This window comes from Ammospiza nelsoni, chromosome 9 (genome assembly GCF_027579445.1).
Source record: "Ammospiza nelsoni isolate bAmmNel1 chromosome 9, bAmmNel1.pri, whole genome shotgun sequence".
NCBI lineage: Eukaryota > Metazoa > Chordata > Aves > Passeriformes > Passerellidae > Ammospiza > Ammospiza nelsoni.
In genome coordinates, this window is record NC_080641.1 from 8,590,477 (window position 1) to 8,607,667 (window position 17,191).

At 52.5% G+C, this 17,191-nt stretch overlaps 1 protein-coding gene across 2 annotated transcripts; it reads left to right on the forward strand.

Annotated features, from left to right (window-relative positions):
- The first annotated feature begins 3,600 nt into the window (after positions 1-3,600).
- On the forward strand, positions 3,601-17,090 carry STX6 (syntaxin 6). 2 transcript variants are annotated; one of them, XM_059478639.1, is made up of 8 exons: positions 3,601-3,676; positions 6,057-6,226; positions 6,723-6,817; positions 8,422-8,484; positions 10,498-10,620; positions 11,823-11,929; positions 13,411-13,505; positions 14,940-17,090. In XM_059478639.1, the coding sequence occupies exons 1-8, from the start codon at positions 3,642-3,644 to the stop codon at positions 15,014-15,016; spliced, it is 765 nt and encodes a 254-aa protein (XP_059334622.1). In that variant the 5' UTR covers positions 3,601-3,641; the 3' UTR covers positions 15,017-17,090. The 2 variants fall into 2 exon arrangements, with proteins under 2 accessions (XP_059334622.1, XP_059334621.1); XM_059478638.1 differs by lacking the exon at positions 3,601-3,676 and having other exon boundaries at positions 5,950-6,226.
- Positions 17,091-17,191: the final 101 nt, after the last annotated feature.

Here is a 17,191-nt window from a genome sequence, read left to right on the forward strand (position 1 = left end):
TCTGAAAGTAAAATTCTAGGTAATTACTCCTAGTAATTCTAAGAGGCAACAGGACATTTTCCCTTTTCCATTGCCAGCGCGCTGAAGGTTTAGGGCACAGGTGGAAGTCACAGGAGGATCATGAGGCTTTGGGGAAGCACAAGGTCTTTGTGGGACAGGGACAGACAAACTGGACCAGCAACTCCTTGGGACTCTGCTTGTTCCTGGAGGGAACCTCCCATGCTAAGCACACCTTTGGCAGGGACGCCCCAAACGCTGCCAGCGTGGGAAAGGCATCCCAAATTCAGCAAGGAAAGGCCGGCAAACTCCAGCCCCAAAGCTGCCACCTGTTGCACCACCCCTGGTGTGGGGCTGGCCAGAGCAGGAGGTGGAATTCTCAGCCCAAGAGCTGCAGAAACCGGTTCAACGTGTGCCACAGCCCGGCGTGAGCGTGAGGAAAGCTCTGCTGGGGTTGCAAAAGCGCCTCTGCTGTTCCCATGCTGAGCTGGCACCTCTGCAAACGGGGCTTGTGGCCACTGCCACCCTTGGGGAGTGCAGGCCAGGATGTGCTCTTTGCTTAAAATATGGGGGAGTCACAGAATTCAGAATGACCAAGTTGGAAGAGACCGTCAAGATCATCGAGTCCAACTGTGGAAAATGTGCATTTTATGATTGGTGTTTGTCACAAATATTAAAATTAATATGATATGTGTTATGTTAGAAAGTTACGCTGTATTAATTCTCTTAAGTAGTGTGTTAAATATAGTTTTAGGTTATAACATAAGGTTACAATAGAAACTATGCTATGTAAAATACATTTTTTAAGAAAGGACTCACAGTGAGATAGCAGCCACAGGACACCTGAATCTTTCAGAGAAAGAGAATTTATTGCCCTCTTATCGAGTTCTTCCCACCTCGCTCAGCCATGAAGACACTGTCAGGATTCAGAGGAAGAAGCTGACACTGCCCAGACAGAATCCTGTGTTTGAATGGAATTTATGCATCATGTGTGAGGTGTATGAATATGCAACAGGCTGTTGCTTTTAAGGGTTAATCCTCTGTTAACGTGGGTCCTTTTTCGGGCTTATTTTGCCCAGAAAAAGGTACCCGGACTGTCTGTAACTCTTTGTTTTTATTGTCTCATATTTTCCTAATCAAAATTGTCCATATTATTATTACTCTAATTGTATTGTTATTTTTATAACCATTTTATTATCATTAAACTTCTAAAATTAAAAAAAAAAAAAACAAAAACAAAACAAAAACAAGTGATTGGTGTTTTTCACACAACCCAGCCCCAACCCCTCAGCTAAACCCTGGCACCCAGTGCCACATCCAGGCTTTGTTAAACACACCCAGGGATGGGGACTCCACCACCTCCCTGGGCAGCCATTCCAGAACTTTATCACCCTTTCTGTAAAAAACTCTGGCCAAGCCTCTGCAAAATCAAGCCAATTAAGGTGGGAGTAAGGCAGGGACTTGGCTCTGCTATGTGTACATGGATGGGGACATCTCCCAGAACTCTGCAGGCATCATCCTCCTCCTGCCAGCTGCTGCAAGCCCAGGAGCTGTGCTCAGCTCCTAAAGAGCCCAGATTTGAGAGAGGTGGGAATGGGGAATCCTCATCCAGGGATGGACAACATCCAAGGGCTGTTCCCACTGCTCACAGGGCAGGAGGAAGGAAGCAGGGTCTGTGCTCAGCTCCTAAAGAACCCAGAGATTTCAGAGAGGTGGGAATGAGGATCCTCACTCAGGGATGGACAACATCCCAGCCACACAGGGCTGTTCTCACCCCTGACAGGGCAGGAGGAAGGAAGCAGGGCCTGTGCTCAGCTCCTAAAGAGCCCAGATTTGAGAGAGTGAGAATGAGGGATCCAGGGATCCTCACTCAGGTATAGACAACATCCAAGGGCTGCTCTCACTGCTCACAGGGCAGGAGGAAGGAAGCAGTGCTGTGCCTCTGCAGGGCAGGAAGGGCAGCAGGAGCCGAGCAGGCTGCCTGTGCCTCCCTCCTGCTTCCTCCCTCGCTGCCTGGGAACAGCCACTCCTGCAGGACACAGCCCCACAGTGCCAAGGGTTTTGTGTTTTGCTCCATGGAACCGGGGGAAGAAGGCTGGCTGGTTTATGTGAGGTTTTAAACACTGCAAATCCTGTGAGAGGGAAGGAGTTTTATCTTCTGGGTTTGGAATAAAGGACAAAATTTCTTCTCAACAGAAGAGTGTGACATGAACAACACTGCTGCTAACTGCAGGTGTGTGAGGAGATGGTGCTTGAACACCTTCTCTCTGCATTGAGCAGGCGGCTTTTAGTTCTATAAAATAAAAAAAAATAATATCTTTAATCCACAAAACCCAAGGGATGGGGCACACACCACCTTCTGCACAGTGCTGCTGGTGGCACAGTGGTACTAAGGACCATTGTGGGAAGGCACTGCCTGGGAAGATGTCACCACCTCTGTCCTTACAGGGCTGCTGAGAGCAGTGTTGGGATCAGGGATCCTGCATCCCTATTCTCCCTGAGGAGAGCACATTGGGAGTGTTGTGGGCAGCTCTGGGCTCTGAGGAAAGGGTGCCAAGGAGATGGAGGCAGATTCTGCTCCAGGACATGGGAGGGAAAGGATGGGAAACAATGTACAGCAAGTTCCAGCTGAACAAAAGGAAGAACTTTTTCTCTGTAGGATGGAACAGAGTGCCCAGACAGGTCGTGGAGTGTCCCCAGCTGGAGATATGCCAGCCCTTTGTGGGCACAGCCCTGTGTCACAAGCTCTGGGGTGAGAGGGGAGGTGGCACCGCCATGCTCCCTCCTGACCTGAATGGGAGAAACACCAATCACTTGTCTTTATAATTTTAAAAGTTTAATAGTAATAAAATGGTTATAAAAATAACAATACAATTAGAGTAATAATAATTTGGACAATTTGGATTAGGACAATATGAGACAATAGAAACAGAGAGTTACAGACAGTCCAGGTACCTCTTTCTGAGCAAAATAAGCCCGAAAAAGGACCCACGTTAACAGAGGATTAACCCTTAAAAGCAACAGCCTGTTGCATATTCATACACCTCATCCATGATGCATAAATTCCATTCAAACACAGGATTCTGTCTGGTCAGTGTCAGCTTCTTCCTCTGAATCCTGACTGCGTCTTCATGGCTGAGTGAGGCAGGAAGAAGTTCATTTCTGATAATGGAGCAATAAATTCTCTTTCTGTGAAAGATTCAGGTGTCTTGTGGCCGTTATCTCTGTGCGAGTCCTTTCTTTAGGAAAAAAAGTATCCTACATAGCACAGTTTTTATTTTCACCTTATGTTATAACCTAAAACTATATTTAACACACTACCTAAGAGAATTAATACAGCATAACTTTCTAACGCAACCCATATAATATTAATTTGAACTAATGCGAAAAGCCAATGATAAAATACGCAATTTTCACACACGAGGGACACCGGGGCTCTGCGGGAAGAGCGGCCGGGACAAGGCCGCGGCCCCTCAGCGCACCGAGCCCACACAGCGCCACCACCGCCATGATGGGTGACGTCACCCGACCCCGCCCTCCCGGCGCGCGGCGGGGGCGTGGCCCACCGAGGGCGTTGTGGGGGCGTGTCCCGATGGAGGGGGCGTGGCCTGGCGGCGGCCGTGGCGTGCGGCGGCGGCAGCGCCATGTCGATGGAGGACCCCTTCTTCGTGGTGAAGGGGTGAGCGCCGCGCTCCGAGCGCTCCGGGAGCGGGGAGAGGGACGCGAAAAGGGACGAGAACTCATCCGGGCGCGGAGGGGGCGGGCAGGGCCGCCGCGCAGCTCGGGAGGCCCGCGGAGCGGGGGGCGAGCGGCGGGCGGGGGTCTGTGTGTGAGGGGGAGAAAATGGCGGCCGGGCCCCCCAGTGCTGCTGAGGGGCTGAGCGCGGGCTGTGCGGGTGCCCGGCCCGGCCAGCGGGGCATGCGGGGAGCAGGGCAGGGGCCGGGCCGCGGCCGGGCCTCCCCGGGCTCTGTGAGGGCCCCCCGGCCTTGGGGACAGCGGGCAAAGCGGGGACTGGCGGCTGGAAGGAGGGGGGACAATGGGGAACGGTGGAGAAGAGCAGGGAGCAGCTGTGGGACAAACAATGGCCCTGAGAGGAAGCCTGCGGAGAACGCAGGGAAATACCAGCTAGAGGTGGCCAAAGGAAAATTGTCATTAATGGGGTGGAAGGAGCTCTGTCGGAGAGGGTCCAGTGGAGGCCACAAAGATGGTTTAGTGTCTGGAGCATCTCTGGTGGGGAGAGACTGGAGGAGCTGGGCCTGCTTAGTCCAGAGACGACAGAGGAGATGTCATCAGTCCATATAAATATCTCTAATGGTGTCAGGAGGATGTTGTCAGACCCTTTGCAGCAACAGGCCATAAACTAAAACACAAGGAGTTCCACCTCAAGGTGAGGAAGAACTTTACAGTGAACAGAGCACTGGAAAAGGCTTCCTAGGGAGGTCATGGAGTTTGCTGGAGACACTCCAAACCTGGAGGTATCCCTGTGTCCCCTGCTCCAGGTGACAGTGCCTTGACAGGGGGTTGGCTTTGGGCTGGCTGATCCATAGAGATCCCTTCCAACCCCAGCGATTCTGTGATTCTGTGGAAGCAGCTCCATCACTCAACACTGCCCTCGGGCCACCTTCAGCTTGTGCTGGGGGCTGGTCTTGTGCCCCGTGTCACAGCACAACAGTCCTGAGGGGCGGCACAGGGGCTGTGGTGGGGTGTTTGGGAGAGCCATGCAAGAACAAAAGTGTGGGAAGGGAAACTGATGCAGCCAGGGAAAGTGAATCCCTTTAGCAGGCTGAACTAAGAGGAAGGTGTAGGAGTTGCTATGGGTGGGGAGCAAACGTCTGTCCTGTCAAACTTTCCAGAGATGTTCCTGCAGCGTGTGGGGAAGGGCAGGGAGGGGAAAGGGGACGTGCTGCCGCTTCCTCCCACAGTTAATTATTACCTGGCAGGTCAGAGGGGCTGCTGGTGCTGGAGCCACCAAACTGCTCCTGGTTTGCTTTCCTGGTGTCTGTAGCTCCTCCCATCAGAGGACACCCAGCTCTGCTTTACATTCTTGCTGCTGGGGACTTCCACAAGCGTGGAAAAACAAAATAAACAACAACCAAACAAAACCAAAACTTGTGCTGGCAAGTAGAGGAGGGAATGAAGTTTTCCAGACGCTCAGTGCAGGCTGCTGGCTGTAGGGCACTCAGAGTGGCAGAGCAGTAGGAGGGACACACATCAGAGTGCTGAGAAACTGCAGCAACTGGAGAACTTCAGGCCCTGGTGGAACTTAGAGAGCTGCAGTCCTGGCAGGACAGAACAGTTCATCTGCTCCGGGCCTCTCCTGCTTTCCTTCACTGGGGTGAAACATCTGTGCAAGCTCGTGGTGGCCACCACCACAATCTGATCTCCTGCCCCTTCCCATTCCCAGCTCCCTGTGAACCTGGGGGAGCAGCTCACAGCTCAGAACCACAGTTTGTAAATGCAGCTGACCACCCTGAGAGTCTGTGACCCAAATTTACAAACCTGCTTGCCCCAAAGCAAGCTGTCAGCACTGCCTTCCCCTGCTGTGAATGCACTCCTCTCCAAAAGAGCTTAGAGCAGCAGAAAAATCTTGTGCTTCCTAAGCCACCATAGCAGGCCTGTGTATTTTTTTAAATGATTAATTAAAATAAACGGTTCTGCACTCAACAATCTGCCTGGCTGTGGTGTGGGGACAGTTCCTGTAGCTCTGTGTGTATCTATAAGATACCTTGGTGTATCTTACATGGGTATTTTAGGGCCTTGAGAGGAAAAATTTTTGAGAGAGGAATGCAAAGTGTGGATTGCCAAAGAGCTGCCTTGTTCAGACCCTCTGCCCTGGTGACGCTCAGCATCTTCCCCTGGAGAAATAGGTCCCTTCATGAATAACCTCATGCTGCAGTGAGATCAGGGCAAATCCTTATTTTACAAAATCAACACCAAGCTGTTGGAAGGAAGATGTTTGGGGTGGAGCTGCGGCGTCCCTGCTCAGCTGGACACGGGCCTGTCACTGCTGCAGGGCAGCTGGGGATAATTTGGGCTTCTCTTCACTCTCCTGGCTGCAGGGAGGTGCAGAAAGCTGTGAACACTGCTCAGGGGCTCTTCCAGAGGTGGACAGAGCTCCTACAGGATCCCTCCATCGCCACAAGAGAGGAAATCGACTGGACCACCAATGAGCTCAGGAACAACCTGCGCAGCATCGAGTGGGACCTGGAGGACCTGGATGAAACCATTAATATCCTTTTTGTGGCCCTTTGGGGGTAGCTGCAGTTCTCAGGTTGTGCTAAATAGCCAAGTCCCAGTGCTTGTCAGTCTTTGCAAAAATCAGGACTGTTTGGGATTGAATTTTGTGTTCACATCGGCTTTTCTCAAATTGCAAATGAGACATTAAGTCAAGGATTTTTCCTTTTGCCTTTTTGCAAAGTATATTCTAAGGGGCTTTGTTGTAGAAAGCCTACTGTGTTGTGTGAATCTGGATTTCTGCAGGGTCAGTTCATTCTCTAGGCTGCCTTCCAGAAATACTCCTTTTCCCTTGTGTTCCTCAGAACCAAAAAAACACGTGGAAAAGAGAAACCTTGTGTGTGTGCTTGAGCTGCACGGCACATTCCTGCCGTGTCTCCTGCTCCATCTTTGCTACTCACATTTTGGGAGCAGGCACACCACAGGTGCCCCTTGGCACGCTTTGTTTGTACCCAGTCCCATTTCTGGGGGCTCCTTGACTCGGTGCCCAGGCATTGTGGAGGCAAACCCACGGAAATTCAACCTCGATGCCACGGAGCTGGGCATCCGCAAAGCCTTCATCACCAGCACGCGCCAGGTGGTCAGGGTAAGGAGCCTGCCCTGGCCTCAGGGCCGGGGGGAATTGGGACTAAAAAAGGAAATCTGGGGTGGGATGGAGAGCAGAGAATGAAGCTGTACCCTGCTGAGTCTCAGGCTTCCTCCTTTTCCCCGAGCGTTCCCTCCTGGAGCTGCCCAGAAGGGTTTGGGGGTACAGGCGCCCCATGGAATTCCCTCTTTTTGTGCTGCTGAGCCTTGAAGGCTTCACAGTGCTCTGGGAGCCTGTGGTAACAGGCTGCAATGTACAAACTCTGCAGCTTCAGAGTTGAGGGAAATCTCAACAGTCCTGACCATTTGTAGCTCTGGTTTTCAGCAACAGAGACACCACTTTGAACACTGACAGGTGTTTAAAGCCTGCTGTTATTGACATGGTGACTTCAACTTCCTACCACTGCAAAATAGTCCAAACAACCACTGGATTTATTTTTAACTCGAGGAAGACTTTTTTTTTAGTTTAGGCTTATGCTTGAGAAGCAAAAAGGGGATTTTAACAACTTGGTGGTAACAAATAGAGAAGAAACATCTTTCCAAAGCCTGGTAACAAGCTGCTAGTTGGGAAATTTTCCATTAATAGCTACACTGAGTTTCTGCTGTCCCTCATGACTCTGATGTTCCTGCTCCACAGAAGGCACTGGTGTGGCTGGCAGCAAGCCTGTTACCCTACCTGCAGTGCTGTGGTCTGGATGCAGTTCCTAAGGTTTGCTGCCTGGAAACTGATCCCACAACCACACTGGCTCCAGGTAGCAGGCATGTGTTTGCTGCCTTGCCCATGGTGTAGTCCACTCCCTAATGGGCAGGATCAGGCAAGCCTGCTCTCTGGTCTTCTTCTCCTGGCTGAAAAATGCTGGCTAATGGCTTTTGGAGCAGTGTCTCCCACTGGGAAATGAAATATATAAGTGGCTCTGTGCAGCTGGCTTCCAGTTTCCATGGGGGAAATTTGTGATGTGCTGCAGCCAGTGAGAATGAACCAAGTGGGATGTGGTGGTGCTCTCTGGTGATGTGGTGCACATCTCTGAACAGTTACACACAGCTGAATCCTCTCCTGGTGGATCAGCCTCTGCCAGATGATGTTGGCTCCTTGCTAATTTATGCAAACCAGGTTATGTTACATTGTGCTGGGGAGCCTTCTGTGGTTAGGGACCTTCTGCAGGAGCTCCAGCAGAAATTAATTGGTAGGAGAGAACAGTGACAGAGAGGATGGCTACAGGACAGCAAATCTACCTCCTGCTATAAAACCAGATGCAGCTGGGAATAAAGCACAGGAGGTTACAGGCTTCAAGGCCTTGACAAACACTTCCTCACATTCTGTCAACAGGAACATTCATTATTCACAAGTCAACGTGGAGAAAAATGAGTAGTACATGAGGAATATTTTCAAAATATCCCAAAGCTGTTGATTCCAGTATTAGTATAATAATGAAACTGTCTACAGTATGTTTACTTTTCAAAAGTGGGTTTTCAAAGAAAACCTCCCTTCCCTCTTTCCCCCATGTAGAAGCCTTGTCTGGGTATAAACAGCCCTGTAGCACCCTGAATTTGCCTGTCACCTCAAACCCAATGCTCACATGCTCCTTTTTTTTGTTGAATGAACAGGACATGAAGGATCAGATGTCAAACTCTTCCATGCAAGCACTGGCTGAAAGGAAAAACAGGCAGGTGAGAATGAGAAATGGGCAATTTATTTCTGCTACAGTGTCTGTCCTGTCTGGAGTCCCTCCCCTTACAGACCCTGGGTGTGGGCAGGGGCTCCCAGGCTGGGTGTGAGCTGTGTCCATTTGGCTGCCCTGGGAGAGCTGGTTCTCACAGGCTGCCAGCCTCTCCCAAGCCCCTCTCAGAGCTGTAAGGCAGCACTCACCATCTGGCTCTGTCTTCAGAGCTGCTTGTTTACAGCTGTCAGCATTGCACCATCCCATGGAAAGGGAAATCTCCCTCCTCCTCCTCCTCCCTGAGGGGAAGCAGCTCAGAATCCATGTCAATGAATGTAATCCTGCACTCTGCTGGATTTAGGAGCCAAGATGGTGCAATATCCTTTCAGGCAGCTGCTTCTGGTAATAGCCCTGTAAGAAGATGGAAGGAGCTCCAGGAGTCTGGTGTTGTCTGCACTTGTAATCTAAGGAATAGAAATAGATGCAGCTTGTGCTGCTTGCTGGCTGATGGAGAGGCTGTAAGGAGATACTGAGCTGACTTCAGACCCACTCCAGTAAAAGCTGATGTGTGCCTCATACAGTTAATTGTCTGTACTGCATCAGCCTTACCACACGTGGCAAACACAACAAACTGAGAAGCACAGAACTCATTCCTGAGCTTGTCACAGGTTAATTAATGTGCTTGGCAAACACTCCCAGCAGCAAAGTCCCTGACACCCTTACTCAGACAAGTCTGTAGCTTTCCCTGGGATTTGCTGCTTTCCTTTGCATGAGGTTCCTGGTAGCTGCAGGAGACCATGTGGCCCAGCTGATGCAGTGACATCTGGTGAGGAAGGCTGACTTCCCCTTGCTGCCTTCCTCTCCCTTCCCAGCCCCTCACCTTCACTCCAGACTGCAAGGCTTGGGCTGGGCTTTGTGTCTGAGCAATGACCTGACCCTCACAGCCCAGGCTGGCAAACAGGCCCTTTCTGTTGAAGCTGCAGGCAAAGCTAGTGCACTAAATAAAATATTAAATCAAAAGGAGCTGCCCTTGCCACAGACTGGAGGGACCAGGAGCTTGCTCAGTGTCTTGGGGGCAGAAAAAGCCAGATGTCATGCTGGCTTCCTGCATGGTCAGTCTGTCAGCTGTCCTCACCCTTCCTTGAACCTCATCAGTCAGATGAACCATAGACACTGTCTGGTTTTCAGCCTTACAGAGCAGCCTGGTCATTGTCTTGCTGTTCTTCACAAATACTCAGTCATTTCCAGGAGCTGCAGGATGGTCTCATTACAAGTCAGCCTGGAGGGCAGAGTCCCTCACCCTTCCCTGGTGCTGCAGGGTGCAGTTCCTCACATGCAGCTCATGTTCATTCTCCAGCGTCTGAAGCTTGGGTTGTTTCCATTTCAGGGACCAGACATATTTCCCTGAACCCTTTTCAGGGACCAGACATACTTGGCTGGAAAGCCACATCTCTGCAGGCTTTGCAGAGTTTATCTCTCACAGGTAGCAAGAGTAACTTTGTATGCTGGCAGCTGAAGAGCCTGCTGGGGAGACAGGCAGCCTGGATCATAGAACATAAGCATACAGCACAGCTCTGGTTATAGTTTGCATTATTTTACTGTCAGCTCAACTGGTTAAGTCCTTTATCCAGACCCTCTTAAGCCCCTGTCATTAGCAGCAGAGTGCTCAGATGGAGCTGCACATGTGTTAACACAGCATATCCAGACACTTCCCAGCTCACATGTCCTAGCACACACTGCTGCCTCCTGAGCAGGCCTCCTGCACACACAGGCCACACTCCAGCTCTCCTGCTGCTGGAGAGGCATCTCTGCAATGCCAGGCTGCAGAGACTCCCAGGCTGGCATTTTGGCTCTGTGTTGCTTTAGTTCCTGACAGCACTGGCTGAGCAGCAGCAGAGCAGGAGGAAGGGGATGCTCTGTGCCTGTGTTCACGAGTGCTGCCTTGTCTGCCTCCCCAGCTCACCCTGTGGACGGGCTGTGACAGACACAGGGGTGTTGCTAAGAGCTCTCTGCATCTGTTCAGGCACTCCTGGGAGAGAGTGGCAGTCAGAGTTGGAGCTCTGGACCTGACAGATACAGCCGTCTGGACCGGGAGCTGCAGTTAGCCAATTCACATTTCATCGAGGAGCAGCAAGCTCAACAACAGGTAAGGCAGCTGGCACCACACACTAAATAGCTTTGCTTGCCAAGTGGGTGCCAGGGGGCTGCTCTGGCTGCAGGAGCCTGACAGTTCTCCTCTTAGCTTGTGGCATGTGTGTGTGCCTGCATTTCCTGTGCAGGACAGCTCTGGGTGATCTGGGCACAAGATTTTTAACCCTGGAGCTGTGGGGCTTCTGCTGGGTTTAGGAGGCAGTTGTGTCTGCCTAGTCTAGAAGATGTAGCACACTAGGATTTAATAGTGCAAAGATTGCTGAAATCCTTGGAAGAGTAGAAACACTGCAAAAAGAAAAGAGCCCGTTTGTCTTATGCAACTTCCCCTGGTTAGAAAATGTTTGGTGTTGTTTGTTTGCATCCCCCTTCAGATCAGGCTGGGAGCAGGAGCACGTGCCTGCTTCCTTTTCCTGCCTTTGTCCCCGTGAGATTGGTGACAAGGGCTGTGTGAGGCCTTGGGAGAGCCCCTGGTGAGGCACTTCCCAGCTGGCAGGGGAGTCTGCCTGGAGAACTGCAGGGCCTTGACACAGGCAGTGACTCGGAGGTGGCAAACTCTGCTAAAGCTCCTGAGCCCTGCTGCCACCTCGGCCTCCAGACACGTTTTACCTACTGACTGCAGGGGGATAAACAGCCTCAGAAATAGGTAACTAGGGTAAGGCTAATCCTTGGCGTGACTGTGCCCTGAAAATGACTTAAAACAGCAGCAGACTTACTCCTTTGGCACATTCAGAGCCAGGCTGGTTATTTTTAGCTGTAGAAGCTGCAACAGCTTTCTGCTTGCATTAACCCCGTGTTAGCTGTGGCACATTCCAGGTAGCATTTCCCAGGCACAGCATCAGTGTGCCTCCCTGGCTTGCTCACCTTGCCAAGGTTTTGATGACCAGCCCTTGGAGCTTTCCAAAGTCACTTCAGCTGTGCATACAGCATGGATGAGCTGAGGCTGGATTTGCAGGGATGTCTGAAGGCTGCAGCCTGCTGTGCCATGGGGATGCTATGCCATGGAGACTTTCTCTTGGCTGTCTCCTCTCCAGCATTTCTTAGGAATGCAGTCCTCATTCCTGGTGGCTTAGGTCTGAGCCCAGGCCTCACAGCTGATGTTGGCTGAGCAGCCTGTGCCTGTCCACTGGATGGGCTGGCCCCAAGGCAGCTGCAGGCAGCAGATCTGTAATTGCCCATTTCTCTCCTCTCTGGCCCCAGCTGATTGTGGAGCAGCAGGATGAGCAGTTGGAGCTGGTCTCTGGCAGCATCGGCGTGCTGAAGAACATGTCCCAGCGCATTGGCGGGGAGCTGGAGGAGCAGGCGGTGTAAGTGTGAGACATGGTGGCAAAAATCTGGCACAGGGCTGGCTGCAGCATGGCTGGATGTCCTCACACACCTGTCTCTGCCTCTGGTACAGCCTGGAATCCACTGATCCCTCAGGCAGCCTGTGGAAGGCATTTTGTACTGCAATCCCCAAGGATCCAACTGCAACTTCCTTCCTTTAGAAGGCTGCACCTAGGGCAGGCTGAACTGCCACCTTTCCTTTCCTCCTCTGCTTTTCACATGCTCCCCCTCAGGCAGCCAGCAGATAAGGGAGGGAGGGGCTGTGCAGTGCAGATGCTGCCCACTTCTCCACTCTGCAGGGTTTTGTGCTGCTGGGGCCAGGAGCTCTCAGCTGTGCCCTGAGACACACAGCACAGTGCTGCTCTTCATCACTGAAGTTAAAAATAACCCTCACCCACACAAAGGGTTAAAGGGCAGCTCACCAAGCCATTTTGCATCCATCCATTTACATATAAATTAGATTTCTTCCCCAGTTCTTGTCCTTTGCAAACAAGTTCCCAGTTGTGCAGGCTAAGAGCTATGCTTCCAGAAAGGCTTGAAGGGTTCATGGCTAAAACCCCTCCTTGTTTGGCTGGTGGGAGTCTGGAGGGCCATGTCCCTTGTGAAATGATTTCATCTTGGATGGAGAGGAGGAACTTTGAACCTCCCTCCTGTGTGAAGTTGTGCAGCATGAGAATCTTCTGCTCTCACAGAGGAGATTGGTGTGGTGTGTCTGTTTCTAGATCATCACACAAGCCATCAGTGCTTGCAAGGTTAGCTCATAACTACCACAGGGAGTTTTTCCCCACTGAATGAAGGTTTAACAAGTGCCCTGGCACTCCAAATGAAGGAGTCTGTCCTTTTAAATGCATTAAGCTTTAAAGTCCCACTGGCTGGAGACAATGGGATTAGTACCTTGACTCTGGATGTGCACTGGCATTGACAAAGCACAGATTCAGGAAGGCTTTCAGATTCATTACAGTCACTGTGTGGAGGAAGTAAAAGGGTGACTTCCATGCAGAGCTTGAAAAGCACCTTAAAAGCAACTGCAGATCTCATTCCCACTTGATATATGACTGAAACAAGATTTTAGTTTAAACTGCAAGCCCTGAACAAGAAAAGGGATTTAAAGTCCAAGCCGACATGTAGATGCTAATCATGGATTATTAATGAGACTTTCCTTTTGTAAGGAGGAAGGCCCTCCCCCACTCCTCACCTTGCAGATGTGTAGAGTTCAGCCACAAAGACCCAGGGGAGGCTCAGTCTGGCAGGAATCCCGAGTTACCTTCCACCAAAGCAGAGCTGCTGCTTCAGCAGCTTTTTCCCTTCCCTCGGGTGCTCCCAGGAGAGGAGGCCATATTCATTTTGTCAGCCAAGGTGTGCTGCTCTGCTCACATCAGTGTTTGGATCCATTTGTGAGCGTGGTGCAGAATGCCCAGGGATGTGCCACGTGCTGAGCAGTGCCCTGTGTCTGTGTCCCCAGGATGCTGGATGACTTCTCCCACGAGCTGGACAGCACTCAGTCGCGCCTCGATAACGTCATGAAGAAACTGGCCAAAGTGTCCCACATGACCAGTGGTAGGTCCTGGGGAGTGGGATCCAGTCCTGGAAAGGGAGAAACAAGCCCTGGATCTTCAGGCTGGGACACTGTGCTCCCACCCAGCCAGCCAAGGGGAGGGAGCAGCTCTCAGTTCTTGAAAGAAGGGGAAGGGTTCCAAGCCCAGCAGCTGCTCCTGCCCAGACACTGCTCTGCTGCCTGTCCCCTCCCTTTGTTTTATTTACAGATGCCTTTCTATTTATGCTGCTGCTGCTGGGAAAATCCCCCTCTAGCTGCTGGGAGGGGAAGCTCTGCAGCCTCCTGCTCTGCTGCACTTTCCCGGGCTGCCTGTGGAACAAAAGCTGTCAAGGTGCCATTAAACACCGAATGCCTGCAGCAATCCCCTTCCCAAATCCCACCTGCCCTGGGGCTGCTGGTGCCTGCAGGCTGCTGTGGGTCACATCTCTCTCAGCTGGTAGAGGAAAGAGCAGAATTCTGTGCTGAACCCACAGAAAAGTCCTTATAAGGCTGTGCCTGGAGCCAGAGCAAACAGGAAGCCGGGCCTGGCTGCCGGGAAGTCCCGGCTGTGGCTGCCTCTGAGCCTGGCACCGTGCCCAGGCAGCACCTCCTGCAGCACCCCTCTCCCCTGGCTGCCCAGGACCTCGGGAAAGCAGCAGCCTGGCAGGAGGAAAGGCATTCCTGCTCTGCAGGATTAGGCTGTCCGAGGGATTTATGAGCTAATGGGAATACAGCCCCAGAGAGACCACTTGGAGTGCTGACGGTGCACTTTGGGTCAGCAGTAGCTCAGCAGCAGCACAGACACGGGTGAACCCTGTGTCTCTGCCCTCTCCTCTGGGAAATCCCATGGATCTCTGCAGAGTGTTTCTGAGTGTTGGGAAAGAGCTGCAATTTCTGCTGGAATCACCTATTCCAGGGAGAATGGAAGAGTTCTTTCTGGGGTAGCTGCTGTGCCTAGGAGCTGAGGGGATGCCAGCAGCCCTGTCCCCACTGCTGTACCATCAGCAGCAGCTCTCAGAGGTGATGAGCCAATGAGGTGTAAAGATGTCCAGGGAAACCTGATTCCTGGCCCTGTCCTAAGGGAAGCCGCCACAATCTCTTCTTGGCAGAGCTCCTCTGGGCAGCTCTCACCAGATCCCTTCTCGTTCCTCTGGCAAACAGATTGCTCCATGAATGAACAGCAAACACAGCAGCTCTCTGCTTGTTCCTCCCAATTGCTTTTGAGCCAGCTTTTCAAAGCTGTTTGAACTTGGTTGGGAAGAAGGCTCAGAATTCCCACAGCTGTTACCAAACCCCAGTGTATCCTGGAGGAGAAAGGCTGTGGTGCAGTAAGGCATTCTCCCACAGGAACTTTTGTTTTGGTTTTTTTGTAGCTTAAGCTTGAATTTGGTTCCTAGCAGAACCAAATTTTCCTTCTCTGCTAAAGCAGGAAGACTGATGCTTTCTTTTTTTTCCAGATCGACGGCAGTGGTGTGCAATTGTTGTCCTCTTCGTCATCTTGCTAGTGGTGCTCATCCTGTTTTTTGTGCTGTGATGACAAAAACTGAACTTCCTGGGACGCCCCCTGCCCGACCCCTGGCCCCGGCAGCGCGGGGAAATGAAACTCTGCCCATTTCCGTCCGCCCACAGAGATCCCCGGCAGGAACACCCGCGGCAGCTCTCAGCATCCTCCTGCAAGGACTGCGGCGTCTCCCCCGGCCCCGGGGAGGGGGTGGAGCGCTGGGGCTGCCTCCGCTCCCGCTGCGGTGCCCCCTGGGCCTGGGCTCCGGCGCTGCATCCCTGGAGCCGCAGGGGGAGCTGACCCACCCGCTGCAGGTAGGAGCCGCTGGACACAGAGCAGCGAGCCCTGGGGAGGATGGGACGGGGAGGAGTCCCTGAGCATTACACTGAGCATGACAAACGGCGCTGCCAGTGCCAGCCTCAAGCATCACTGGGAAGGGTGAACCCCCTGAAGCCACAGCAAGGGAGGGGAGCCCTGGCCCTGCTCCCCGTGCCCCTCCCTGCCTCCTGTGGGCGGGCTCTGTAGCACCAATTCACTGCCGAGAGCTCGGTGAGTCCTGGCGGAGCTCTCCTGCCGCCTCCCTGGGCAGAGGGCAGAGCTGTGGGGTCTCATGTCCTGCCATGGGCACCCCCAGGCCTCAGACCTGGGGGGCTGCAAACCGAGCGCTGGCAATCAGCTGTGAGCCACACAGGGAGAGTCTTGAAGCTTTTAAACTTGCCTCCCTCATTATACAGGCCTCTAAAGCTCATTGACTGATGCTTTCTTTGCCCTTGTATAACTGAGTCACTGCTTCTGTTTAACAGCTGCTTCCCTTTGGCAAGTGATTTGCCAAGTCTAAAATAACTTATTTTTTTTAAGAAAAAAAAAAAAACTTTAAAAGATTTTTTTGATGACCATTAGAGCCACGTTCTCTCTGACACACATGATCAGAGGAACAGTGCTCAGTGATGTATTTTAAGTGTACATGAACTTGTAAATAGGATGTCTTAATTTTCCCCAACTGCTATTTTTTGGACACCTCCGTTGTAAGCAACCAAAAGGCAGGAGATTCAAAGCTAGATCATGTTTCCTAATTCCTCCCCAGTCCTTTTGTTACCTCCCAGTTGTTTGTCACTCCAGTTGTCTCAGCAGGGTTGGATTCCCTCCAGGGAATGTGGAGTAGCCAGGTGGGCAGTACCAAAAATGTGAAGGAAGCTCACCTGGGCAGTATCAGTGCAGAGGAACAGGCAGAGGGACCGTGCTGCAAGCACCAACTGTGGGATGGGGGAAAGCAAAAACGGTTTCTTACTCCAGTCTGCTCCCATATTTTGAGTTGCAAACATGAAAAGACTCAGCACAGCCTGGCTTATGGCTCCCAGATGGGGCTGGGGGAGGAAGTTAATTGGCGCTGACGCAAAGACTTCTCCTGAAATTGCAAATCACCCCCAAAATCATCCACCCCCCGCCTTAGAATCTTGCCACCGGACGGCTTTACCTCCGGAACTGAACACTCCTCCCCCTCGGAGCTCTGCGGGCCCCCCGCCCTCCGCAGGCGCAGGATGCACCGCCGGCGGCTCGGTGCCTTCCGCAGCCGGGCGGGGCCGCACGGAGCCTCCCGCCCGCTCGTCAGTAACGCACACGTGGTGCCTCGCTCGGCGCCCGCCCGCACTCACGGCTCGAGCGGCTCCCTGTCCTGCAGAGCATCCCTGCAGGGCATGGGCGGTGTCTGCTTTCCAGGCTGGCTGTAGCAGTGTCCGTGGCTCCCTGTCCTGCAGAGCATCCCTGCAGGGCACAGGCGGTGTCTGCTTTCCAGGCTGGCTGTAGCAGGGTCTGTGCCACCCACTCGGTGGGGATGAAGCACGGGTGTGGGCAGGGCGCAGGGCTCGCTGCTGGCTGCTGTTTGCACACCTCTGATCCCCGTGTTCCTTCCAGCGTGTTTGTGCATCCTTGGGGAATGACTCCCATGGAGGAGCGCTCCTTTGGTAGTCCAGGGGGTGGCCCAGCTGCTGGCATCACCACAAGCCACCCGAGTGTCTCTGGTCCCTTTCCCTGTGTACATTTGCTTTTCTGTCGCTGGTGGTGCCCTTCCCTTGAACACTAAATAAAGGTGCAGCAGCGTCGATCTCCACTCTTCCTTACCTGACTCTTGTTCCCGGGACAACCTCGGGGTCTGCTGGCACCAGGGAGTGGGAAAATCTCTCCCCCCAGCATTTGCCAGGCATCACCATC